Source organism: Aedes albopictus, chromosome 3 (assembly GCF_035046485.1).
Source record: "Aedes albopictus strain Foshan chromosome 3, AalbF5, whole genome shotgun sequence".
NCBI lineage: Eukaryota > Metazoa > Arthropoda > Insecta > Diptera > Culicidae > Aedes > Aedes albopictus.
This window is the reverse complement of record NC_085138.1, coordinates 292741989-292767443: the sequence shown is the minus strand read 5'-3', so window position 1 is coordinate 292767443 and position 25455 is coordinate 292741989. Positions and strand designations below refer to the sequence as shown.

Below are 25455 nucleotides of genomic sequence, written 5' to 3'. Positions count from 1 at the left end.
AATATGTCAATTTTTACTATTGGCGATTAAAAGTTGAGGTTATGTCGTGAAAATTTGGAAGTTTGAAAGGGAAATACCAGTTCCCCATCAGTTTAATCATTAATTTTTTGGTAAATTTATCGATAAAATGAATTTTTCTACCCCGATCCCACATTAAATTTTATCTTAAACGACTCAATCACTAAAATACGAAATGGGATTTCACAAAACTTAACCTCACTTTAGGAGGCCAATTGGTGCTTACGGTCTTCTGCAAGGATTAACCTAAAATCCTTAATCACGAGATCAAGTTTGTTGCATTAGCCGGCCGTCGCAAACATACAAATTTATTACAGCATTTGAATTAACGTTGATTCAATTTAGGTAAGTTTGAAAACAGGATATTTTCGCCAAATCAAGCCTAATTTTACCAAACACCGTATGTAACATATGTGAACAAAAAATAGATTTTCATATTCATAAATATGAGGTGCTGAATTTTGTTAAGGACCACTTGAATCACTCACCTTTGGGGATAGTTTGTGAAAAAATACCCGGATTTTTCACGTTTCGGGAATGTTCAATGTATGAGTTGCTATGGAAACAGCGAACTTCCCCTTCGATTTTCTCCGTTCGTGGATTTTGTTAGATACCTACGGTGTTTGGTAAAGTTAGGCTTAAAATACCTATTGGTCTAATGGAAATATTAGCTTTTGTCTAGTTTTTGATTTGTGGAAACGGAGTAATATTGTTCTGGGTAGCCCAATATGTTACGACAGATCCTAAGGCATTCTTGTCGACTTCAGAGACATTCACGTAGGTATAGCATAATGTAGTATGTTGGCAAGCATAGACAAAGTGAAGCTCTTCAATCTGGCCAAAACTATATTAGTGTATGATATTACTCTTATTAATTTTAGTCGCCAGAATGTCTACAACAGCTACTACGAAACCTATAGTACCATCGCAGCACAATCTAGTCTGGATCGACCTGGAAATGACGGGCTTGGAGGTGGAGAAGGATCGGATCCTAGAGATTGCCTGCATAGTAACTAACAAGAACCTGGAAATCCTGGAACGGGGTCCTGACATTGTTATCCACGAACCGGAAGAGGTGCTGACCGCTATGAATGAATGGTGTCAAATCAATCATGGAAAAACTGGACTGACTCAGGCGGTGAGGGAATCCAAGATCAACCTGGAGGATGCGGAGGAAATGGTTCTGGACTTCGTCAAAAAGTATTGCCCGGAAAAGGCTTGCCCACTGGCCGGGAATACGATTTATATGGACAGAATGTTCCTGTACCGATATATGCCGAAGTTGAATGATTATTTGCACTATCGCATTGTAGACGTTAGTACGATAAAGGAACTGTGCAAGCGCTGGGAAGGGAAGGTCTTCAGCCATTGTCCGCCAAAGAAACTGGTGCACCGAGCGTTGGATGACATCGAAGAAAGCATACAGGAATTGAAATACTACAAAGATTACATGTTTCAAAAATAGTCATCACTTACATTAGCGAAATAAATTTGTTTGAGTCTTCAATTAAAAATCGCCTCACATGTGCTGATTATTAACTTTTCTCGAATATCTTAGACCCCACGCTCATTCGCATAGACTTTTGTAAAACTTGTGGTTGTACTACTTTTCCCCGAATCAGCTCTCAAATATTGTATAATACTTATGACACACATGTGATACAAGAATCACTGTACAATTGCGCTTGAAATGAGTGCCATACTAAAAATTCTCACACTTCAAGCCAGTCTTGTTAGAATTTTCTTGACACTGCGTACCGTTGTATACAATTCCTGTATACAGGAATCACACTCGTATCACATGTCTGTCCGTGGTATAATACCCAACTTTTTTCGACTCGATGTAGGGGGATTAGGGGCATAATGGACACCCTAAGCAAATGAGTACGTTAGACCTGTATAACAGAGAAAAACTTAACACAATATCGGTTGGCTTACAACTTAAACTTGTTTCATACGTAATTCAATCATTTACAGGAGGTGGCATACCATTATTGTGAAGAAATAATAAATTGTAAACCGTGTGTTTTTTAGGGCTGGAAAGGTACGGGGCGAAATGGACATCCATCGGGGCATAATGGTCACCCCTGCATATTTTATGCTAATTCTTTGATTACATCGACCAGTTAAGTAATTTGCCTACGGAGATCAATACCACAGGTATAATACTCCATCTTAGACGAGTTTACATAACATCAAAGTTAATTAAATAAGCTTTAGGTTAAAATAATCGGATTGATTTTTTCTGAACTCTTTCAAATGCCTAACAGTATGCAATGCGCATACATCCATTCGTAATTGGGTTCTTTAAGGGTATTCAGATTATTTCATAATCGGAATCTCCGTCCAAAAATTAGTCGAAATCCAAAATTTCATCATTTTTGGTGCCCGGGAACTATTTTTAAAATGCATTTAAAGTTTGTATAGGGAAATTTTTATGTTCGGGATGAACTGTCATTGTATCGATTGAACTGTCATTCTATCCACAAAAATGAAAACTGTTTTGTTTATTTAACCGTCAAAACAAAGGCATTGGAACGCAATAAAATCACGTTATGCTCAGAAAAATGAGCTCTATCTTTTAGGATATAGGAAATAGCAATATTTTGTTCACCAAACAACCCAATTGCAAGTGTTCATTTCGCCCCGAATCGACTACAACATTGAAATTGCTATTTTGAATAAATTCTGATCAAAAATAAAATACTTCATCCATTGCTAAATCTGCACATACATGTAGATAAGGTAACAATTCTCTTGTTTTTATGATGGACACACTCAAACACTCCCCGAATAGAAAAATACAATTTGTCATAAGGTCCAAACAATAAACTGCTTCTAACTGGTGGGGTAACTTTATCTGAAGGAGTGAACTTTCTGTTGAGCAATATGAAACCGAAACAAAATACTATAATCTACAAAAAGCAAACAACATATTAAGTGATCACAATGTGCTATAGTATCCACGCATTGTTGGATAATATGCTAATAAAAACTCGCGTTGCGTGGTTGCACTGTAGGATCACCTTATGCCAAATTGTAAGTTTTTGAAATTGAGCCTCACACTAAGAGCATCGCCACGGGCGTCCCTATCTGGGTCCCTATCCCTATTTCCGGGCCCTGAATAGGGACTCATGTTCACACCGGTGGTTTCTAAACGGGAATGAAAAATAAGGACGCGACATGGGATTAGCGTAGGGGTTCCACATTTGGGGACCCACTCAAATCTTGCACTGAGTTACTATTCCGATGGTTTGTGTGACGTCACTTTCTTTATTTATATTTTGCGATGAAGTGAGCTGAGCAGTGGTATGGAAAATGAACAGCAGTGGATCAATAAAGCATGAGGTGAATATTGATGCACTTTGTCTTACGTGACTATAGATGTTTTCCAGAACCCTATTACAAACAAACAGACGCAACACTAATAATTCCCACCGATTCAAAGGTTCATTTAAAAATTTAATAGTTGGCCAACTGTCCATCTGTGGCGCTCGCAGCGTTTTTGTTCAAGTTTTACATTCGCTCACTATTGTCACCTAGTTTATGATTGGCCACTCTATTGCCCAACTCAGTCCTTTTAAATTGGGTGATTATGTTTCCGCGACTATGATTTTGAATAGCAAACGTATCACTTGAAAGAAATTGCTATTAAAATCATCGTCATGTAAACATAATCCCCAATGCCAAACACGCTATTACACAAAACGCTCAGTAGGTGCCGGTAGTGAGCGAACGTCAAACAAGAGCAAAACTTATGTGAGCGCCGCCTGCGAACAATTTGCATACTACTGAATTTTTGATTTAAATATTCTTTAAAAAATAAAACGATAAGAAATGACTAGAGGGAGACTGGAGACGTATGCTTGTCTGTGACGAAATGTTAGAAGTATTGCGTGTGCTTGTCTGTGATCCTTTAGGGGGCATCCATTAAGTACGTCACGCTTAGAGGGGGAAGGGGGGGAGCTTGTGAAAGTGTGACAAGCAATGTATTAGGAAAAACCAACGTAGGGGGGGGGGGGTTTGAAAATTCCAAGCGTGACGTACTTAATGGATGCTCTTTATGCCTTTGTGATTTTGAACTACGTCCGATAAAAAGTAAGGACCACTTTTAGCAACGCACGGTGGAAAATCAATATGTTTTTCAAGTCCCTAAACCCAAAATAAAAACCACTGGTGGGAAGGTGGGATGCTATCTTAAAATAGCACCCGACAAGGAGTGGTATAATAGGGATAGCGATGAGGACTCCCGTGGCGATGCTCTAACACATGTTTATTTTACTATACATAAATTTTGATCAACACCATGGCATACAGTAGAATGCATTGTATTTGTGAGTGATATTGCATCGTTACGCTATCAAGATGGTTTCTACATTTGTCGTATAATTGTTCATAACAACTTAATTCACAAACGCAGCTTTTTGAAAATATTTGCTGCACCTTTTAAATTTACATTTCGTTATTTTACCACACATCTTATCGCCTGTCTTGGTCACACACAATTATTTTTGCTTATTTGCATTGAATTTTCGAGTCTGTTGTCCTTGGCGCGGATTTTTTTTCTTTGATTTTTGATCATTTAATTACATTACTGGAATAAGCCCTTCTCAAATAGTATGCGAGTTTTGTTTACCGCTCTGTGGGAGCAAAGCCAACCGGCAACAAATTCCTCACTTCGCCACCATCGCGAGCAGCAGCCTGTGAACAAACTGACCCCATCCGGGATGATTCTTCCTCCTGAAGACCCGAGCCGCGGATTTACAAAAATTGCAACTCCGGATTGAAAGAAACGGATTCTGTAAGGTGAGTTAAGATTGTCTTGTTTTGAAGATGTTGGTCAAGTAAAGACCGTTTTTTTTTGTTTTCAGGCTGCCAATGAAGATGCGGAAATTGAAAAGAACTGACGTTAGCAAGGGCCGCAGGAGCCTCGCTTGAATGTGGTGGATGTAAAGAACATCTGGAGTGGTATGAGTCCGTTCGGATGGACTTCCCGAGACTAAGCTATGGTGACTAGTAGAGGTCAACCACAGTGAAGCCGCTTCGACAACATACCTGGAGCATTCCGTCGTTCGTTGCGCTTCGTAACATCGCTGCCTAACCATGACTTCAAGATCAAATTCATCATTCCCAAGCTGTGGTACCTGCTGCCGAGCTCCCGATATGGTTCCTTGCAAATCTCACCAAACAGAAAAGTAACGTTGCCACAAGCTCATTTGTTTTAGGCGACAGACTGAAGATGACCTGGAATAGCACTATGTAGGCCGCATTCAAAATTGATGATTGCTCCGGTAACTGTTCGGTTACCCAGATCCAAAGAGACGAGCCAGCCAAGGGCTGAAAATCTCTATAATAGAGAAAAATCAATCAATTTCCCCGATCCTGACTATCAACTTGTGCAAACGGGTGGCCCACTTTTCTGGGTTCATCTTGATGAATTCAGCTGCGATACCATTCTTACCAACTGCTTTGATGGTTTTGAGCTGATGAATGACATCCTTTACTTCCTACCACCTGAGAGTTGGATCATTCCTCTCCTATGCTGAACTAACCTAGTAGTTTCTTCCTTTGCTTTGGGCTCCCGTGCCTACATTCTTCGCCCCATTCAGGTGCTCTTCGAAGTGATGCTTCCACCTTTCAATCACTCTACGTCCTTCCGTAGAGAGGCTCCCATTTTTATCTCTGCAAATTTCGGCTCACGACATAAAGCCGCGGCAGCATTTGATGAGTTTTGGTAGAACTTCTGAGTTTCTTGAGAACGGCATAACAGTTTCATTTTCTCGCAATCCACTTCTTCCAGGCGGATTTTTTTTTTCTTCCAAAAAAAAGAGCTTCTGTTTCCGCTTCACGTTCAACGTTTCATTTCACGTTCAACCGAGTTACAGTCAACTTTTACTCGTTGCACTAAGCTCTTAGCCCAGTTAGTGAAACACTTTCACTAACTGGGCTGGGTTTTAAGCTGTCAAATAATCTCTAACAATAGAGATTCAGGACTACCAACATCGACAAATTGTGCGTCAAAAAGCGACGTTTAACTTCGTTTTAACCGGGCTATAGCCCACCTAAACGTAGCCCAATGAACAAAAGTTGACTGTAGGTATTTGCTGCAGCATTACCGCATACGCTGTGTTGTTCTCCAAAATAGCTCTGCATTCCTCATCGTCGTTCTGTTGAATCCGTTCCACATACCCGATGGTGCTCTCGATCGGTTTAAATTCCTCCTCCTGAACTACCTGAGTATTTACGTCTCTTATCCCTGCTCTTATCTAAACTTCATGACTTGGACAGCGATCGTACTTTCTTTCGAGTTGCGCGTAAAATATGTCCTTGTCATCAGTGCTTCCAGAGTGAGGGTTGTAGAATCGGACCTTGATCTCTGCATATCGCCCATCACGATGAAAGCAATTTCCTGCTTGCATGTTTTGCTGCAGCTCTGGTAGATGGTGTTGTCGTGAACTCATACCTCTAAACGTTTGCGCCATGGAGTAGTTCGGTGAGTATGCGGGTGTCCCCAATGAAGTCGAGAGATCGACAGTTTCACGAACCAAGTTTCCAATTGCAATTCCTTTTTGTTTGCTGGAATCGTTGCCGTGTTCGTCTCGGTTCGTATTATTCTATTGCTGATTTTTCGTTGCAATTCTTGTTGAGCCTAAGGGGGCGCTCAAAACGCTTGAAGATTGTATGGGAAAACTTGGCCAAATGTATGCAGAAATTTTAAGTTTTCGAATTTTGCCGCTAGGTGGCGCTGTAAGCGTTCAATAATCGAACCCTTTGATATTATTGTAGGTGACTATATGCCAGATAACTTTGTCGAAGACCGCGAAGTCATCCGACGGCTGTGAAAAAAGTTATACCCTAGGCAAAGTGAGGCAAAGTATTGAGATTACATTATTGCGGCACCAACATTTCAAAAGGGCGTAACTGCATTTACAATCAATGCCTTCTCACAAAGATGTGGAGCGTATCCCATCCCTCTCGAGCAATCCACTAGCACAAATAGAAAGATAAAATCCTCCTTTTTCGATTAATGGATATGAATTGCGTGAGATGAATGAAATACGACCCACAGCTCTGTGAGAAGGCATTGGTTGCAAAAGCAGTTACGCCCTTTTGAAATATTGGTGCCGATTGATATTATTCCTTTACATGTATTGGAAAAATAACAATAAAGTTTATCCTCACTTTTCCTAGGGTATAACTTTTTTCACAGACGTTGGATCACTTTGCGGTCTTCGACAAAGTTGTTTGGCATATATTCACCTACAATAATATCAAAGGGTTTGATTATTGAACGCTTACAGCGCCACCTAGCGGCAAAATTCGAAAACTTAAAATTTCTGCATACATTTGGCCAAGTTTTCCCATACAAACTTCAAGCGTTTTGAGCGCCCCCTTAGGCTCAACCGATTTTGCTCAAATTTTGAACGTATCTCCTGGGAGTCCAAAACAACTGATTGAGGAGGTAAGACTTGGGATTTTTCAAAATTTTTGTTTTTCATATAAGTGTGGGCCACCTTAATCATGATTCAGAATTCCGATATTCTAAGTAATTAGCCTTTCAAAGGTTTACTTTCTTTCCAATGAACTGAAATCAATATGTTTTCATAATTTATGTTTAATACCGACTTGTGAATTCCAAATAAATAGGTAATTGTTTTTAGACAAAGTACGTGCGGTAATTGGCTTCTGAAGCATTACTTACGCAAATCTCGCCGAGAATGGGCCTCTTCCACTGAATTCCCACGACTCCTACAGGAAGGTGAGGGCTGCCGCAACCACACCGGAGACCAGTAGCATGGTGTATCCGGTCGAGTAAACTTCCTTGATGGTCAAAAACTTACCCATATCCCAGAACAGATGGCGAACTCCGTTGACCGAGTGGAAGGCAAACGGATAGGCCAGGGTGAACTTGAGCGCCATCAGAGTGGGTGCACTCAGTCCTTCCAGCATGGTCAGATAGTGGGTGGCATCGTGAGGCAAAGCCAACGCTCCCAGTCCCATCATGGTGGCGTACCCGGCCAAAGCCATGCCAGTCATACGATGCGTGATGGACAGCATACTGGTCAGCTGCGGGGCGTAGATGGTCAGATGGGGCGACTGGGGACGCTGGAGGCGAGCGTTGCGGTCATCGTGCGACTCTCCGGGACGATTGTCCGGCTGGACGGGCTTCAGCACAACGGTGCGCACGGCAAACAGTGGTCCAGCGCTGTTCTGGCTTTGCAACAGAGTGCGGCGGCAAGCGTTTCTGTAGAAAAATACAAATTCCCCAAACACAAATTGATTGTTCCATTATGTAATCTATAAACAGGATATGAACCCTGAATTTGAACCGCACTGCATGGTGACCCGGACAGATACGTACCTGAGAATCAAAGATGCCATTTCCGGGAATAAGTTTTACCAAAAGCACTGAATAAAAACTAGTTTTTTCGTTATTAGAAATCGGTTTCTTTTTTTGGGTACTCGCCACACGAAAGTTTTTCGATTGCGTTTTCGCAGTGACAGCCTTTTATCTTTTTGTTGTTTTCCTTTTTGAGCATTCTTTTTTCTGAACATTTTCGAAGCAAATTCTAAGCAAACTACACGGTTAATTAAAAATTCAAATTTTCGAGCGATTCTCATCATGCGTGCTAGCACCAGCAACATAGCTGCAGCAGCTTATCTGTCAGTCTCGGACACGATCACGAATCAGCTGGAAAAACAGACTCGCAAAATTTAGCAAAGAACAAAATTTCTGCAACGTTATTTTTTAGATAAAAATCCACCGAAATGGACGATAACGATGAGTTGGAATTTGTGGAAGAAGATTACTATGCGTTCCTGAACGTGCCACGAAATGTAAGTTTTATTTTAATTTACCATAATCCGTTTCAAGTTCGATTGCGACAGATGGTGCCGCAGCGGAACGAATGATTGTTTCGTAATCTAACCTTTTGATTACATCAATAAAAACTATAGGAACAGCTATCCGTATAATAAGAGAATAATGCATTGCAGGCTACACCGGAAGAAATCAGCAGTGCGTACAGGAACTTCAGTCGGATGTATCATCCGGATAAGCACACGGACGTTCGAAACAAGGAGAAAGCGGAAATGATGTTCAACCGCACGAAGAAAGCGTACGAGGTTCTGTCCGATCCTCACCAGCGTGCGATTTACGATTCACTTGGAAACAAAGGCCTCCAGACGGAAGGCTGGGAATTGATCCAGCGGACGAGAACACCAGCAGAAATCCGCGAGGAATATGAACGGCTTGCTCGGGAGCGCGAGGAACGGAGACTGCAGCAGAAGACCAACCCTCGGGGAAACATCACCGTTCAGATCAATGCAACCGATATTTTCAGTCGGTACGAAGACGATTACTACGACGACGGTGGACTGCTTCCTACGATCGAGGTATCGGGGATGAGCATGTCGCAGTCCATCGAAGCGCCCCTCTCTCGTACGGACACGGCAACGCTTTCGGGCAATTTGCACCTGCAGAATGGGGTCGGGAGTGGTAACTTTCTGCTGTCCGGAAGAAGACTAATCAACAAGGGTTGGTTCGAGGTGGACTGTGGAGCCGGTAGCGGGCCGGTGCTCGGACTGAAAGGTTCACGAAACCTCACCAATCGGCTGTTCCTGAACGGCGGGACGACCGTGAACTTTCGGCAAAACGCAATCATTCCTGGGATCGCTGGCAGTGAGTATAAGTTTTGTTGGGATAGGCTCGAGCCTGGTATACCACAGACAAACAGACGTAACACTTCGAACATTTTTAGATTCAATTCAAATGATAGGCCCGGAAACCTGTTCGCCCAATACTAAAATGACTGAGTTTGGCCGACCATCAACTAGGTGGCGGTAGTGGGCAAACGTCAAACTCGAATAAAAACAATGCGAGCGCTACGGGTGGGCAGTTGGCCAACTATCAATTTTTTAAATGGTTCGTAAATCGGTGTACGATGGGATATGTCAGAGTGTTACGTCTGTTTGTCTGTGGAACATCCTTCAATGGAAAGACGGCAAACTTATTAGTGGTTCATATTAAAAGCCCTCTTATTATTGCCAAAACTTTTACTTCAAAAGATTTGATATTTTTTTCCGGAAGGAGAGTTTCTCTTCGTTTGTACATAGGCTGTTCTTTATCGGATATTTATCGGAGCTTGCAACTTTGATTCTAGCAATTCTGCTTTCCTGGAAATCACCTTAGCTTGATAATGATTTATGGAAATACTTGAAAGAATGCATGCGTTACTGTTACGAACGCGAAGCGTGAAGTACATTTGAATCCACACAATTCGGAACGAATTCCTTTCCAACCATTTCCTACAACTAACCAAGCGAGCCGCATCATAAAACCCCAATCAAATTCGAACAATCATGACCTACCACAATATAACAGGGCCCGCGATTATAAACGTAGAGCAGAGCGGCAATGTTTATCAGCATAACGAAGCAAAAGCTATGCGGCTGAGGGACTCGACTGACTTTGAGCAGCATGATAAAATAAACAATCTGAAGCGACACCCGATGGAAACCATACCAATAGCCTAGCAGATCGGCAGCATTCTAAATGTAATCAAAATCCATCATTGAACTTGATCTTGAAAATTAGGCCAGCTGAGCATCGGGATCGTGCAAAATATGAATGGTAGATCTAATTCTGTACAAATACAATCAAATCATGTAGCTAGAGAGATTGCTCAAATTCAGGAAAATTCTCTCTTCGGAAAAGAAAATATTTCTCCTGTGAAAACACGAAAAACCATGTACCCGCGAAAGATCATTCTAGAAATCTGGCCGCTCATATATTCATGTTAAAACACGTACTGAAAGTGTAAATGTGTAGATCGTAACGAGAGCCGCTATTTCATCATCCTTCAGGAAAGATCATGTGTAATTTTTGGTAGGCCCTGCGGCTATAAAAGAGGAAGATCAATAAAGACGACAGTCAGTTTTGTTTTTGGACTCCACACTGGATACCTCCCGGATAAGTATTTTGCTACTCAAATTCCTTTGATCCTGAACTTGCACTTGCGAAGCTTAAATTATTCTGATCACTTGATTGGATAATTCAATCCTTCTAAAGTGTTGATATTTAGAATCGTGGAAGTCTAAGTCATTGGATCGGTCAAACTTTTTCTCACTCTGGTAAGCCAAGGTTCCGAATGCGAGAAACGTTGGCATGAGTCTAGAAAAGGCCAGTTTGATTTTGATCCAAGTGTAGAGGCACTTATTTCTCACTCTGGTACGCCAAGGTTCCGAATGCGAGTAACGTTGGCATGAGTCTAGAAAGGCCTAAGTGCTCTACACACGATTTTAGACGAGTCCCCAATCATTGAATCTATCGAACTTTTTCTCACTCTGGTAAGCCAAGGTTCCGAATGCGAGAAACGTTGGCATGAGTCTAGAAAAGGCCAGTTCGATTTAGATTCAAGTGTGAAGGCATTTATTTCTCACTCTGGTACGCCAAGGTTCCGAATGCGAGTAACGTTGGCATGAGTCTAGAAAGGCCTAAATCCTATCACACACGATTTGGACGTTCGATTTTAACTATTCTCCTTCTTGAACCTCCTACCCTGAGTGAGTAGTATCGGTGTTCGAAAGTAACGCGTTCCGTCTAGTCTGTTGGTTGTGTTGATATATACAACGAGCATGCCACGCTACACCTCTTTTTTAGATGGCCTCTTTATGCTGCATCCTCTTTCTCGAGGGTCTTTAGTGACAGCAGCATCATTGCGCATGGAGCGCCATTTTATCAGAAGTAAATGAGAATCCAAAGTGTAAACACGTAGTTTAATAAAGTTCCGTTTCTTTCGTTAATTAAACAAACTCAGCATTTCATTCCACTGAAACCTCAAGCCCAATAGGTTATGGGCCCAGGGACGCCCTGGTGGTGGTTCGGGAAGCGAGGAGACCGAGATGCGGTATCCAAGATACGATGAGGAGGCCAATACCCGATGAGGTGTCAAGATGCGATGAGGCCTGGTGCCAATATTCGTTGAGACACCAAGATGCGGTGAGGGGACCAACACTCGCTGAGGATTGATAGCCGTGTGGGACCTGCGCTGGAACCAAGAGGCAGAGGGTGCTGGCTGATCGATGGACGCTGGAGCTGGATGGCAGAAGGTACTTGAGGCGGAAGACGCTTCGAGCCAGGAGGAGCTTGGTAGCCTCTTAGTAGCAGACGTAGCTTGGAGCCAGGGCCTGGTAGCAGAGTCTGCTTGGAGCCAGGAGGAGTCTGGTAGCTCGGTTGCTAAGGAGGAGCTCGGTAGGCTGGAGGAGTACGTGGCCAGGTGAAGCTCGGGACGCGTCGGATCTGAGAGTGTGTGATGAGGAGGAGTGTTGAATGGTAGGTACATCCTTGGAGGTGCATCACACAGCTCAGTGGAGAGCTAGGTATCAACTGGTAAATGGAAATAAATTGTAAATATGTTATACCTAGATTGAATAAAGGAGAGGCACTGAGCTGGTAGCGATATCCCTAGCTACGTTCATAAAAATTCATAAAACGATTCATAAACGATTCATAAAAAAAATACTTCGATTGTTGCAAGGAGTGAGGCACATTCGTAACTATTTGTGAACATTTTGTTAGTTTGTTCTTTTTCTTCTTCATCTAGATATTCCTCTATACATATTTTTTTTCAGAAATTCCATCAGACACAGAGTTTCTTTTTGGAACCTTTTTTCAGAAATACCTCTCGGAATGGCTTCCAAAATATGGCAGCCAAGGGTCGAAAGTCTTTATAATAAAAATAAATCAATCAATCAATCTTCCAAAATATGTCACTAGATTCCTTCAGTATTTTCTGACGCAATTTTTCTTGGTATTTCTTATGAATTCCTTCCGGCATTTTTCCAAGCTACGAACAATTCCTTCTGGGATTCTTCTCTGAGAATCTTTCAGGGTTTCTGAATTCCAATCGGATTCTACTCAGATTTTACGAGAATCCTACAACATTTCTTTTCAGTTTTTTTCCGGTATTGCTCTCAGAGTTCCTCGTGGTATTTTATCCGGAGTTTCTCCTGTGTTCTCAAGATCTTCACAAGAGTTTCTCTCAAAAAACATCTCAGATTTTGTCGCTGGATTTCTCCTATTGTTTCTCTCGATTCACAAGATTGGGTTACTGTTGTTACTGAGATTTCTACTAGAGCTTCTCCAAGGATCTTCCGAAGTTTCTCCTGCATTTTTTTTAATTTCCGAAATTTCTGTGAGCTTTTATGTAGAGTTTCTCCCGCGATGTCTATAGAAGTTTTAACCGGGATATTTCCTGAAGGATATCGTGGGATTTTTTTAAGTTTCACATGAGATTTCTTTCGGAGTTTCTCCTAGTTCTCTCAGAAGAATCAGTTCTTCCGGTGTTGGTCCTGGGTTATATCTTAGAATTTTATAGATTTTTTTCCTAAGATCTGCATGGGTTTGCCTTTTTGGATTTCTGCAGGAGCTATTACCCTATCACTGACATTTCTTTTGGAATTCTTTCCTTGGCTTCTTACGGAGCTTTTTAGGCATTTCTTCGTAGCTATTTACAAGATTTCTTGCAGTGATAGTTTCGAGATTATTTTTTACGGATATTCTTGACATTATTCCCAGAACTTACGAAAACGGATAGGTTACAAAATTCTCTATGAGAAATTTTCGGAAAAAACATCAAAAAGAGTAGCCAAGGGCTGAAAGTCTCTTTAATAAAGACAAATCAATCAATCAATCAATCAAAAAGAATCACGATAAAACGTTGCAAGAAATATTTCTGTACATTTTTTATAAAAAAAAAGTGCTCATTTGGAATAACTTCTAGTTCTTCTGTTTTTTTCTGATTTAAATGCTCTCGTTACTCATAATGTCCCTACTTTTCCTAACTTATAATATTATATTTCGGGCTATGCATAACTTATAATGAAAAAGTTTTCTAAAAACTGCACTCATGTTTTAAACAAAATAATCAATTGTATTTTTTTATAATTCATCGCAGCATTGGCAATTCAACTGGACAAACACACGGTAGGCTATTTGACCTACAACGCCGGCTTGCAGAGTTCAATGTCGACCACGATTGAGCATAGTACCGAAAAGTATCACTACAACTTAAGTGCAACACTTGGAATTCCCCATTGCTACCTTACCGCCAGCTACACGAGAAAGCTGGTAGAGCAGGAACTCAAGCTGAGAGTGGCATTGAAGTACGATCGAAGCTTAAACATTTTTTTTTATTAGTGATTAATTGTATAAAATCGATTGCTTTTCAGAGGTGGTACATTTGGTTTCCTAGCAGAATATGGCGCTGAGAAGAAGGTCTCCAAATACAGTTCAGTTGTAGCGACTGTGAGCGTGGGTGTTCCGACCGGTGTTACGTTAAAAGTGAAGTACGACAATCTCATTAGCTAACGTAACAGTCAAGAGCTTCCTGTATATGATATATTTTTTCTAGGATCATTCGCTCGACGCAAACGTACCTATTTCCTATTCACTTAAGCGAGGAAATAATCCCTGCGGCAATCTTTTACGCAACCGTGGCACCTTTACTAACGTACTTCGTAGTTAAGAAGACCATCATAGATCCAATGAATGAAGCAGCAAAGCACCGCAACATTGAGAAAGTCAAGGAAACCAATCGGTCACGGTATGATTCAGTAACTATTTTATTAGTAATTTAAATTTCCCAGTAATTTATTTGTTGAATGTTTAGAAGTTATTGAAAAGTCGTGTGAGATAACTGAAAGCAAGCTTAAACTTAAGTGTCGCAAACTTTATGACTTAAGTGTTTCTCAGCCATAGGTTTGAACCTATAACCTAAGATATAAACACGAAAGTTATAAATAATTTAGAAAGGTTTAAATGCTGCATGATTTGTAGTTTTATCAATGCTAACAAAAATCAAAAACCCCCATTCAAGCAATTGTTTATATGTATTTTATAACATTTTTACTCGAACGTAGCTATTCCTTAGTATTTCTCTCTATATATTTTGCTGTTCTGAGTGTGATTACTCTACAAATTGTTGTTCATGTACCTAATGATCTTAGTATTTCAATTATTTCCATAGCATTGCGGAAAAACGTCGGGAAGCAGAGTCAGCCATCGCTCTGATGGGTGCCATGTACGAACGGATTCGCAATGACGAACAAAAGCGAAAAGGCTTGGTAATAGTGGCCGCTTCGTACGGAAAGTTCAATGCCGATGAGAACGTTTCAGTCGAACAGCGCGATGAGATGGGCTTCGTGCAGCACAACCCCAACGTTATTGACGTTAGGATTCCGCTACAATGTCTAGTCAAAGATTCTCGCTTGCAGCTGTACGGATCGACAAAGGTTGGTAACGTTTAATCTATAGCATACTCAATAGAATGATCTATTCTCATTTTCAGAGTGAGCTTCCTGGTTTTTATGATCCGTGCTTTGGCGAGGAGAAGCTTCTCCGAATTGATTACGAGTTCCGAGAACGGTCCTATACCGTCGTCGTAGCCGATAACGAAGACATCAAACTACCAGAAAACGGTCAAACGGTGCAGAGCTGAATATTTCAGCACGAATAGATTGCTTCCAAAGTTTGGCGCTGCAATTTGATTTGTTAACCAGTGCTGCACATAGTGTTTTAAATCTACGAGTGTAAAATGTTCGTGTAATTGGACAGCTATGAGCGCCTAATACGAAGACAACCATGTTGTTTCTTTGTACATAGTTGTTGAACTGCCGAAAAAATAGTGACTTGTCATAAATCCATAAAAAGTTACGCTTTTCTTTTTGTATCACAGCCTTTCTTTGTTAAAGTTATGTTTGAGTTGAAGGAATTGTTTCTAAAAAAACTGTCGTCTGAACCTTGAGACAGGGAAGTTTAAACTTCCACGATTCACTAGCGCAATATAGCGATGAAGATATGTAGACCCACATAAAATTTGAAGCAACGCAAGCAAGCAAAGATCGTCGAAGTTCATGGTTGTAAACGGAACCAAGCACAACGGGATTCGTCAAGAAATAGTGCCCCTATGAACCGCATCTGGATGCGAATCGATTGCACCACTTCCGAACTTAGATATCTCGTATGGCTTTGGAGGCTGAGCTGATCAGTGCTCTGGATGCTGAGATTCGGGGATCCAAGCTTGAGCGTTTTGTGTGAAAATCGTCGGGTTTGTGGTCGCGCGCTTCTGATTCTGCATTCAATATTCGCGTCCCCATCTCCCTACTAAGAAAACCGATCGACTCACGAAAATAGTCGCGCGTTTCTCACAGTATTGAACTTAGAGTATACGGAGAATAAACTTTCAAGCTAAGATATTTTCGAATTATGTATTTTACTAAGAGTAGTCCCATGTGTTACCTGTGATCGACAGTCGTTGAGGTAATTAAGCCAATTATTTTTAATTTGGTAAATGTGAACTGCAATTATTTTCTTCCAACATTTTTATCGCTTCAATATTAGGCCAGCACCAGCGCTACAAGATTAATTTGCTAATATTACCAGACTCCTGGAGTCCTCACGAAAACGCATTGTCGAAATTACCCCAACTCCTTCTAGGAAGTAAGGAAAAAAATCGGAATGATCTCACCCAGTTCCATGTCGTCGGATGAACGCAACCACTCCTTGACTCCAAGTATGCATCCATTTTTATCACTTCACGAGGAAGGAAAATGTGCACCATCTCATAACACGTGTCACTTTTCACTTTTTCCTTCGAACAATGCAACGCGATCGAGATCCCCATCGCACGCAACTGCCCCAAACAAGCGTCATTTTCACTTTTTCCTTCCCTTAAAATATACGAACACGGAGAGCAACAAATAGACAAACGCAAATAAATATTATAAACAAAGAATGATCTTCCATTCGCTCTTCAAGTAATCCTCACAAGCAACATCTTTCGTTCAGGGAACCGAAGGGCAGGGAATATTATTTCTGTGATTATGATTTTAATCGAAAAATGCTCGAAGTGTTATGTCTGCTTGTCTGTGACTTATAGTCTATTTTACGAAACGACAACAGTGTTGATGTTGATATTAACACTCACGGGCTTGGGTGCGAGCTACTGTCAAATTTTCATTCATAAAATAAGCGATCAGCTGATCCGAAACGTCTCGTAAAATGGCTCATTTACTCAATTTATTTCCAGGGGGAATCACACTTCGTCCTTTGCTAAACAAAAAAATCCGTCCGTTGATAACCGCTGCTAACTTGTCAGCGATAAACAACGGATAGCAGCGGATAAATGCGGATTTTTTGGGTTGGCAAAGGAAGTGTCATTCCCTCTGACATTTTCTCATATAAGTGTTTTCGCAAAGAAAATCATCCCATAAAACCCCATCCAGATCCAGCTTCCAACTCCAGATAGCTATATGAGGTGACCCAGACCCAAGTTATTGTAAATTATAGGGTCTGGGATCATTTGCGCAGGGGGACCTATTTTGGGCACTTGTTGCTATACCGCAGTTTTAATGTGCAAAATTACACATTGCGCTTAATTTACAGGATTTGGTGGCAAAATGCTCTAGCTGCTCATTATGCCCCGCCTACCCCTATGGGTAAAAAATAGCAAATCAAAGTTTATTGAGTAGAAATCGTTTCGAGCGTGAAAAATCTTTAGCGTGTCCGTTTATGACGTTTGGTGATTGTGATTTTTCATTGAGTTGTCCAAAAAATGTCTCACAAAACCTAATGCAAGCCTATCCATATACGTGAGAACAAAAGATGTTTACAAAGTTCTTACAGATAGATTAACACGGGAAATCTGAACACAAACCACTACCACACAGGAATTTGGATTGGTCAATTTCCAGTCAGTCGGAAGTTTTTGTGAATTTTGTTTGGTCGCAGCCGTCGCAGCGATTAAAAGATATTATTTTTGGATCTTTTGAATACTGAATAATTTCTTAATCCCGTTTCTTCTGACATACGTAAGTAATTTTTTTATAGTAGATAATAGTACAGTGAGCAACATTAGTAACATGCAGCAAAATCCGATGGTTTCTGATTCGATTGTTTACCACTTCCCTTCCGGCAGATTTTGAATGTCAAGAAGTAACCCGAAAGATCCTTGTAAAATTTCGGCTTGTAGGATCCAAACTTGTCTAAAAGGTAATTTATTTGAATTAATTACTTTAGTATAATATAATTTTTACAATCTCTGCTAAAATTGCATCAAAGCTTACGTAACTTAACCTCGCTTGTCATCGAACCGGCTTGTATCATCACCGCATCATCTTTTAGTTCGATGTTTGGGATGTTTGTTATTTTCACCTCCGTAAATAATCTTTCACAAATTTGTTCAACAAAATCTTCTCGTTATCTTTCACAGAGCACAAATTTGATGAGACGAAGTGTTACGATGTCCTCGAGGACATGCGCCAGTGTTGTCTGAAGTTTCATAAGGTGTCGCTTTGCTGTTCTGGAATAAAATTGGACCGCAATTACCGACTGGAGAAGGAGGCTGCAGAACGTGAGAGGCTAGAGAAGAAACAGCAAGGCACGCAATGACCCACGATCCGCGGCGAAAATTTATCGTACCGAAACGTAACTGGGCTCAGCGTAATCCCCGGTTATTTGTCGGCTTAGTTACAACCAGCGCTCTGTTGGTGTTCTTTTCCAAACCACTGTACGACGCATTCATCGCTGACGACCCCCCAGTAAGGCGGGAATACCGTTCATTTCGAATCGGCCCGAAGTAAAGTGGAGGCGTAAAACCTATCAAAATGGAATCCGTGAGAAAGGCCAACCAAAGACTTAAAAACTATCCCATATTGCTGGCCAAGTGTTCCGTAGCCGCGGCCGCCTACGCTACGTGTGTGACAACGGACCTCAATGTGTCGCATAAGTCGTGTGATCAGGAATTCCGCCAGTTTAAACAGTGCCTGCAGAAGGCGGCCAGTGATATGAAAACGAAACTATGATCGAAGTGAGTGAATGAAGCAGGGGGCCAGCAAAAGGCAAAATCTCCGTAGCTCACAACAAAAACACGTTCAAAATTGTTTGTGCTGAAAACTGATGCGTTACACAATTTCTTACTGATTTATTTGCTATCTTCGCGTTGTCGTGTAATTTCGAACGATTGCACGCCAAAATTTTCGTAACCTTTTGCTAGTTTTACACGTTTTACTTAAGTAATAACTTATGGTAATGACTAATTCGCAGATGTCGTGCACTTCCCAGATCTGTCAGAGTGCCCAAAAGTGTCAATTTTCCAAACATGTCAAATTCATGTGGGCTACGGCACATCTATTCGTGGTTGACGTCCGCGCTACCCCGCTGGAATGAAGTGATTAGCATTTCAATATACATGTAGTGAATGAACTAACCAATTCGGCGAGTAATACTACTAACATTTTATAAAGTTCAATAAACAAATGAAGCCAGCTAAAAAAGTAAGTATCAATGATAAATTGACGTCCTTCCCAATAAGCCACAAATATTATCTAAAGGCACAAAAAAGAAACAGACAAGTAATGATTATTTTATCACTCCACACATTTCACGAAAAAGGCATTTCTAATTTCCCTTTCTGAAAGAAGTATTCAAACATCACCGGTTCGTTCTTCGCTAGAAAGAAGTATCACGCCAGGTCCAAAATATTAATATTTATGAAATGTTGCCCAAAAGAAAACTTTTTGAGTCGCTATGATTTTTGTATGTTTTTGGAAGTTTATATTTTTTTTTAAATTGCGATAACGCAGATTTTTGTGCGGAAAGATTACCGCTTTGATGTGCAACATTTTTTTTAATAGTTTTAAAATAATTTGGTACATACAGGGTGTTAGGTTCCTGAGTGCAAACTTTTTAAAGGGTGATAGAGGACCATTAATGGTGAAAAAAATTGTTCTACGTATATGGTCAAATCTCAACCGTTACGTAGTTATTGAACTCCCCATGTTTTTGACTCTTATTGCCTTAATAGGCTATAATTTTAAAATGGTCAAACTTATCGCACTTTTTCAAACTTTATTCGAAAGATTATTGAATTTTCTATCAAATGGCATCTTTAAACCGATCGGTTTAGTTAAATAACTAAGTTTTCTAGAGCAAATAGCCTAAAAGTTGTGTGTTTTAATTCGTTTTTGTCAATTATCTTTGAAAAATGCGTAATAATTTTAAATTCTTTATTTGGCAAAGTTGTGGCCCCTGTTTCAATCGACAATTCGTTCTTTGACATCAAACTTCTATCTCTTATCGTTTTCTTGCAATTTCGATTTAAACGTCGCATTTCAGATCAGAAATTTGCAATCGTCATGGAAAGCACTTTTTTTGCGCACTGTGCCGCACATTCAAATCAAAATTGCAAGAAAACGATAAGAGTTAGAAGTTTTGCGTCAAAGAACAAATTGTAGAGTGGAACAGGGGCCACAACTTTGCCAAAGAAAGAATTTTAATTTATTACGCATGTTTTAAAGATAATGGACATAAACAAATAAAAACACACTATTTTTAGCCATTTTGCTATAGAAAACTTAGTTATTCAGCTAAACCAATCGGTTCAAAAATGCCATTTGATAGAAAATTCAATAATCTTTCGAATAAGCGTTAAAAACTGCGATAAGTTTGACCATTTTAAAGTTATAGCCAGTTAAGGCAATAAGAGTCAAAAACATGGGGAGTTCAATAACTACGTAACGGTTGAGATTTGACCATATGCGTAGAACATTTTTTTTACCATTTATGGTCTTCTATCACCCTTTAAAAAGTTTGCACTCATGAACCTAACACCCTGTATATCTTGAGTTACAAAAGTAACACTCTTCTATTTTTTATATGATTCGCCATGCCATATTGCATTCCTGATTCATTTTACAAAATAATGATTCTAATCCAGTAAAATAAAAACTTCTTTTCAGATGCTTGAGTCAATACACCAGTCGAAAATGTCATTCAAAAAGCACCTCATCATCAGCATTGTCATTCGCATCTTCCTGGTGTATTATGGCGAGGTGCAGGATAGCCTATCAGAAATCCAATACACCGATGTAGACTATCGCGTGGTAACCGATGGAGCTAGTCACGTTCTCAATCTGAACTCTCCCTTCAAAAGGCACACGTACCGTTACACGCCACTCCTGGCATATCTGGTTCTACCAAATCTCCTGCTTCATCACAGCTTCGGCAAATTTGTGTTCTCTTTGTTTGACATTTTCATCGGAGTGCTGATCAAATGGATCCTGCTGAATTGCTATCGAGGCAATAAGATATCCATCGAGAAAAAGCTACTCAAATTAGAGACGCTGAACAATCGGAATAAATATCTAATTAAAAGAAAGAACGAGATCCTGAATAGTAGCAATGAAACTCTGCCACCAAAGTACATCAGGATGGCAGAAATCAGCGCGTATTTTTGGCTATACAATCCGCTGACAATGGTCATCGCAACAAGAGGAAATGGAGACTGTGTGTCATGCTCGCTGGTTCTTGCGTCACTGTATTTCCTCCTGAAAAATGAACAAACCGTTCTGCAGTTTTTCACGGCCGGCATATTTCTCGGCATATCTATTCATTTCCGACTCTACCCAATAGGGTTCTGCCTGGCATTTTATCTGACCACACTCGATAAGCAACTGGAAACAATTAAGGATCACCTACAAGCGATACTGATGCCCAATGCCAAACAATTAGCCTTGGTGGCCGGGACGATCACATCTCTGACGGTATCAACTGGCCTTTTCTACTATCTCTACGGTTATCAATATCTCTACGAATCCATGCTGTTTCATCTGGTCCGGAAAGATACCCGTCACAACTTTTCACTGTACTTCTACCAGCAGTACCTAAGTTCCAACTTCGACATCTCGCTGCTGGAGAAAATCCTGACCTTCCTACCGCAGCTGGTGCTCATCGTAATCATAACCCTGCGCTACGGGAAACACCGTCAAACCGTGGGCTCCGCCCTGTTCGCTATCGCCTTCGTTATGGTGGCGTACAATCCGGTCGTCACGTCGCAGTATTTCGTGTGGTTTTTGTCGTTGCTGCCGCTCAGTGTGAAGAACTTCAAGAACATCGGAATGCGTAAGGCCGTCTTCATTCCGGTTATGTGGTTCATATCGCAGGGAGGCTGGCTGCTACCGGCGTATTTGCTGGAATTCCGAGGCTGGAACACGTTCGAGTTCATTTGGATCCAGAGCATCGTGTTTTTCTTCTCCAACATATTGATCCTGCAGATGCTGGTGACGAACTACGATATGGCTTACAACTATAAGATTGATTAGGACGCGGTAAACATGTACATATATGATATGATCTCTTGTGAGTAAAAAATCGAAATTAAATTCTTGATTGATCTTTTCAGTACTTGATAAATATACAATAGTTAGTGGTTATCACGTCCAATATCGTCATTCCTGTTTCCAAACGAATTTACTTGGTGGAATCCGTGAAGCTCTTGAAATATCAAATGTCATTGAGAGACACTATAGGGATATTACAGGTCATCCAAACTACCTTGGAGTTCAGAACTTCAGGTCTACAATCGTAACAGCAGCCGTATCTGCTATACTGAGTAACGTTGCATATTTACCCGTAGGTACACGCAAAGAAATTAGAGCTATTCAAAACTATAATAGTTTTTGTTGCATCAAAAAACATTTTCTTATTATTTTAAAAAATGTATTAGTTAAAACAATTCAGAGTTTTTTTCAAAACAAAGCGCTAATATTATTGATGTTCTGAGCACATGACGTGACACCGCCATTTTGATTTCGAACGTAATCGGCAAAAGTGGAAATAATGGCACCAAGAGTAGTCCACAATAGAGCAGTGGATAACTAATTCAAGAACTTTGGTAAGTGATTGCCTTCAATTATTTCACTACTAATGGCTTATTATAGCAAACTGTTGTTATATTCTAGGCTTGATTCTATGAATCTGCAACCGAAAACACGAGTATCGAACAAGCGGATCATCATAGGTAATTTTTGTTTTTACATTTTATCGCTTATTTTTCTGCTCATTTTTGATATATTTGCTTCCAGCGACTGCTGAAGACCAACCACATTATAGAAAGCACCTATCTGCATCATATACCAACAAGAAGCTAGCATGTAAAATAAAATACATATCAAAAATAAAATAAACAATAAATTTAGATTTTTTGCTTTTTTTTCCTTTTCTGATGCAGAAAATAAATAAATATATCATTCTAACGAAAAAAATACAATTTGATTCAATGCGAAATGCATTATTGCTACAACAAATGAACTTTATTGTTTCAAAGCATTATTTTTGTTGTTCCAAAAGATATATTTTTTAAATCAACAAAAATACTAGTTTACCTGCTATTTACCGTAGCTGTCAAATTCAACAATATTTTTTGTTGAATCAAATTCACGATGCAAATAGAACCAATAAAAGCATATTATAGGCCGGCAAATAATGCAGCATTTTTATTGAAGCAATACAGAAAATATTTATGATTAAAATTCTTTTTTCTGCGTGTATTAGACCAATCTGAAGTCTACTTGATATTAGGGTAAGAAATCAAATTTTGAACTAGTCAAATTGTAATCTTAATTTGAACCATTTCAACATTCATTAAAAAGACGTACTGTTCAGGCAAATATTGTCCCGAAAAAGATGTTAAACAGCTTTCCGTAATATAACCTGATAACATGGACTTTAGAAGCATTGAAAAAAGCGTTTTTGTCATGGAAAACAGGCAATTGAAAAATCACTGTGATTTCACCCATTTCCCCCAAGATAAAGCACATTTTCGGTGCATTCGTACAGCTCATGCATTGTATCACACGCAATATGTGAACACGTCAAATGAAAGCTTATTTATCGTAGAATCGACCAACCGAATAATATTCCGCATTATTTGTCATAAAATTATCAAATTTAAGTGATTCTTACTTGGAGAATGTTATCTTAAATTGAACCATTTGTAATCTAAATTTGAACTAGTAAACGGGGGTGAGCTTCTAGTGTTGGCCTGTAGATTGCGCTAGTGGTTGCTTTGTTTACTCTTGGGGGATGAAAAAATCCAAACTTAGTTTCCAAATTCCTAAAGAATTTCGAACATTCTGAGTTGAGATTCCACTGCCTAATGAAAAATAGGTATGAGAATTAGCAGATTCATGTGATTTTTCATTGCTTAGCATGAAATTGGCTGTTTTGTGAGTTTCTCGAGCTGCTGCCGCCAGTAGTTCAAATTAAGATTAAAATTGGTTCAAATTATGATTACGATGGTTCAAATTAAGATTAAAATCATTGTTGATGAAAAATCAAATATTTCAATGAAATTCGGTGCAAATACAAACTTTTTACCATTTAACAGAAAGCTTATACCCGTGGCTTTCATGTACATACGATTTTGCCGTAGTAAATTATTTCCATGTGGGAGAAAAAATCACTTAAAATTAGCACTGCTTCAGAAAGCCTCAATTTGGTTCAAATTTTGATTACCTACCCTATTATAAACCAATCTAACTACTTCGAAGACCATAGCTTCAGGTCTACATTTTTGATAATACGGTGCGAGAAATAAGTATAAAGACAGAGCCGTTTTCCATACAAAATAAGATATTTCACGATTACTAATCTTCTCTACAACTCAGAACTTCCAGCTAAGGTGAAAATATGACGAAGCCACATCTCGAACATAAATCTGCAGGAAAATGTGGAACGCGGCCGAGAATAAGGACTGCAGCTACGAACCGAATGTTGTGGTAAAGAATTGTTGATTCAGTTTGATTATAATTGATCTCCAGTTAGTGGTTAAGTTAAGGCTATGGATCGCCAATCCGGAGACGGCGGGTTCGATTCCCGTTCCACGGTAGAAAAAAATGTCTCGACTCCTAGGGCATAGTGTATCATTGTACTTGCCTCACAACACACAATTTCATGTAATGGCAAGCAAAGAAAGCCCTTCAATTAATAACTGTAGAATTGCTCAAAGAACACTAAGTTGAAGCGAGGCAGGCCAAGTCCCAGTGTGGACGTAGTGCCTTACAGAAGAAGAAGACTCCATGTTCCATGTTGCCCATATTGCAGGACAGTGTGTACGATTCTGAACATACCGAAGCTTTGTCATAGTATCTGATTGTATTCTGTGAGCTACAGTAAGTACACTGAAAGACGGATTGCGGTAATGACCAACATAAAAATGTTTTCAAATTTACCATGGCCAAACGATCATCGACCAACCAACGTTTCTTGAATGCGTTTTGCTCTCTCCCATATCAACCGGTTCGATAGCCGAGTGGTAGCGTGCGAGGCTGGTGATCTCAAGGTTCTTGGTTCGAATCTGGTTGCCAACAAAAACTTTTTTAAATTATTAATCGAGTCATTCATAGTAAAATTGAAAACATTAATCTGTTGAATTGAAACGAAACTCAGTCTGCACAAATTTAGTGGTGTGTATTTAAAATGAACCTCAGAATAGTAATTTCAACCGCAAGCCGTCTTTCAGTGTATAATAGATTATACAACATAACTCTATATACTGCCTATGATCGCATAATTGTCCCATATGAATAGGAAACCCA

The 25455-nt window shown here is 39.9% G+C and overlaps 6 protein-coding genes across 12 annotated transcripts; 5 read left to right on the top strand and 1 right to left on the bottom strand.

Moving 5' to 3' along the window:
- On the top strand, nt 1-1542 carry LOC109418764 (oligoribonuclease, mitochondrial). Of its 4 annotated transcripts, none has more exons than XM_019692990.3 (3): nt 1-363; nt 701-795; nt 900-1542. In XM_019692990.3, exons 2-3 carry the CDS (start codon nt 747-749, stop codon nt 1481-1483), a joined length of 633 nt encoding a protein of 210 aa, XP_019548535.3. In that variant the 5' UTR covers nt 1-363; nt 701-746; the 3' UTR covers nt 1484-1542. The 4 variants fall into 4 exon arrangements, with proteins under 4 accessions (XP_019548535.3, XP_019548534.3, XP_019548537.3 ...); XM_019692989.3 differs by having other exon boundaries at nt 690-795; XM_019692992.3 differs by lacking the exon at nt 701-795.
- Nucleotides 1543-7615: 6073 nt separating this feature from the next.
- LOC109406496 (succinate dehydrogenase cytochrome b560 subunit, mitochondrial) lies at nt 7616-8540 on the bottom strand. The gene is made up of 2 exons (XM_019679580.3): nt 8381-8540; nt 7616-8263 (listed from the first exon to the last, which is right to left on the bottom strand). The coding sequence occupies exons 1-2, from the start codon at nt 8398-8400 to the stop codon at nt 7768-7770; spliced, it is 516 nt and encodes a 171-aa protein (XP_019535125.1). The 5' UTR covers nt 8401-8540; the 3' UTR covers nt 7616-7767.
- Nucleotides 8541-8676: 136 nt separating this feature from the next.
- On the top strand, nt 8677-15686 carry LOC109418761 (dnaJ homolog subfamily C member 11). Its single transcript, XM_019692987.3, has 7 exons — nt 8677-8856; nt 9016-9700; nt 13977-14184; nt 14251-14367; nt 14433-14624; nt 15048-15312; nt 15369-15686. Exons 1-7 carry the CDS (start codon nt 8788-8790, stop codon nt 15516-15518), a joined length of 1686 nt encoding a protein of 561 aa, XP_019548532.3. The 5' UTR covers nt 8677-8787; the 3' UTR covers nt 15519-15686.
- A 2047-nt stretch (nt 15687-17733) lies between these two features.
- On the top strand, nt 17734-18476 carry LOC109406493 (cx9C motif-containing protein 4). The gene is made up of 3 exons (XM_029857655.2): nt 17734-17889; nt 17997-18070; nt 18291-18476. The coding sequence occupies exons 2-3, from the start codon at nt 18004-18006 to the stop codon at nt 18467-18469; spliced, it is 246 nt and encodes an 81-aa protein (XP_029713515.2). The 5' UTR covers nt 17734-17889; nt 17997-18003; the 3' UTR covers nt 18470-18476.
- Nucleotides 18477-18537: 61 nt separating this feature from the next.
- Nucleotides 18538-20846, top strand: LOC109418759 (uncharacterized). 3 transcript variants are annotated; one of them, XR_002132173.3, is made up of 3 exons: nt 18538-18901; nt 19249-19353; nt 20818-20846. XR_002132173.3 is itself a non-coding variant. In XM_019692986.3 (2 exons), exon 1 carries the CDS (start codon nt 18685-18687, stop codon nt 18880-18882), a length of 198 nt encoding a protein of 65 aa, XP_019548531.1. In that variant the 5' UTR covers nt 18538-18684; the 3' UTR covers nt 18883-18887; nt 20818-20846. The 3 variants fall into 3 exon arrangements, 2 of the variants coding, with proteins under 2 accessions (XP_019548531.1, XP_062717289.1); XM_019692986.3 differs by lacking the exon at nt 19249-19353 and having other exon boundaries at nt 18538-18887; XM_062861305.1 differs by lacking the exon at nt 20818-20846 and having other exon boundaries at nt 18538-18887; nt 19124-19262.
- LOC134283905 (GPI mannosyltransferase 1) lies at nt 18746-22258 on the top strand. 2 transcript variants are annotated; one of them, XM_062861304.1, is made up of 3 exons: nt 18865-18901; nt 19249-19353; nt 20818-22258. In XM_062861304.1, exons 2-3 carry the CDS (start codon nt 19336-19338, stop codon nt 22177-22179), a joined length of 1380 nt encoding a protein of 459 aa, XP_062717288.1. In that variant the 5' UTR covers nt 18865-18901; nt 19249-19335; the 3' UTR covers nt 22180-22258. The 2 variants fall into 2 exon arrangements, with proteins under 2 accessions (XP_019535119.3, XP_062717288.1); XM_019679574.3 differs by lacking the exon at nt 19249-19353 and having other exon boundaries at nt 18746-18887.
- The last annotated feature ends 3197 nt before the right edge of the window (nt 22259-25455 follow it).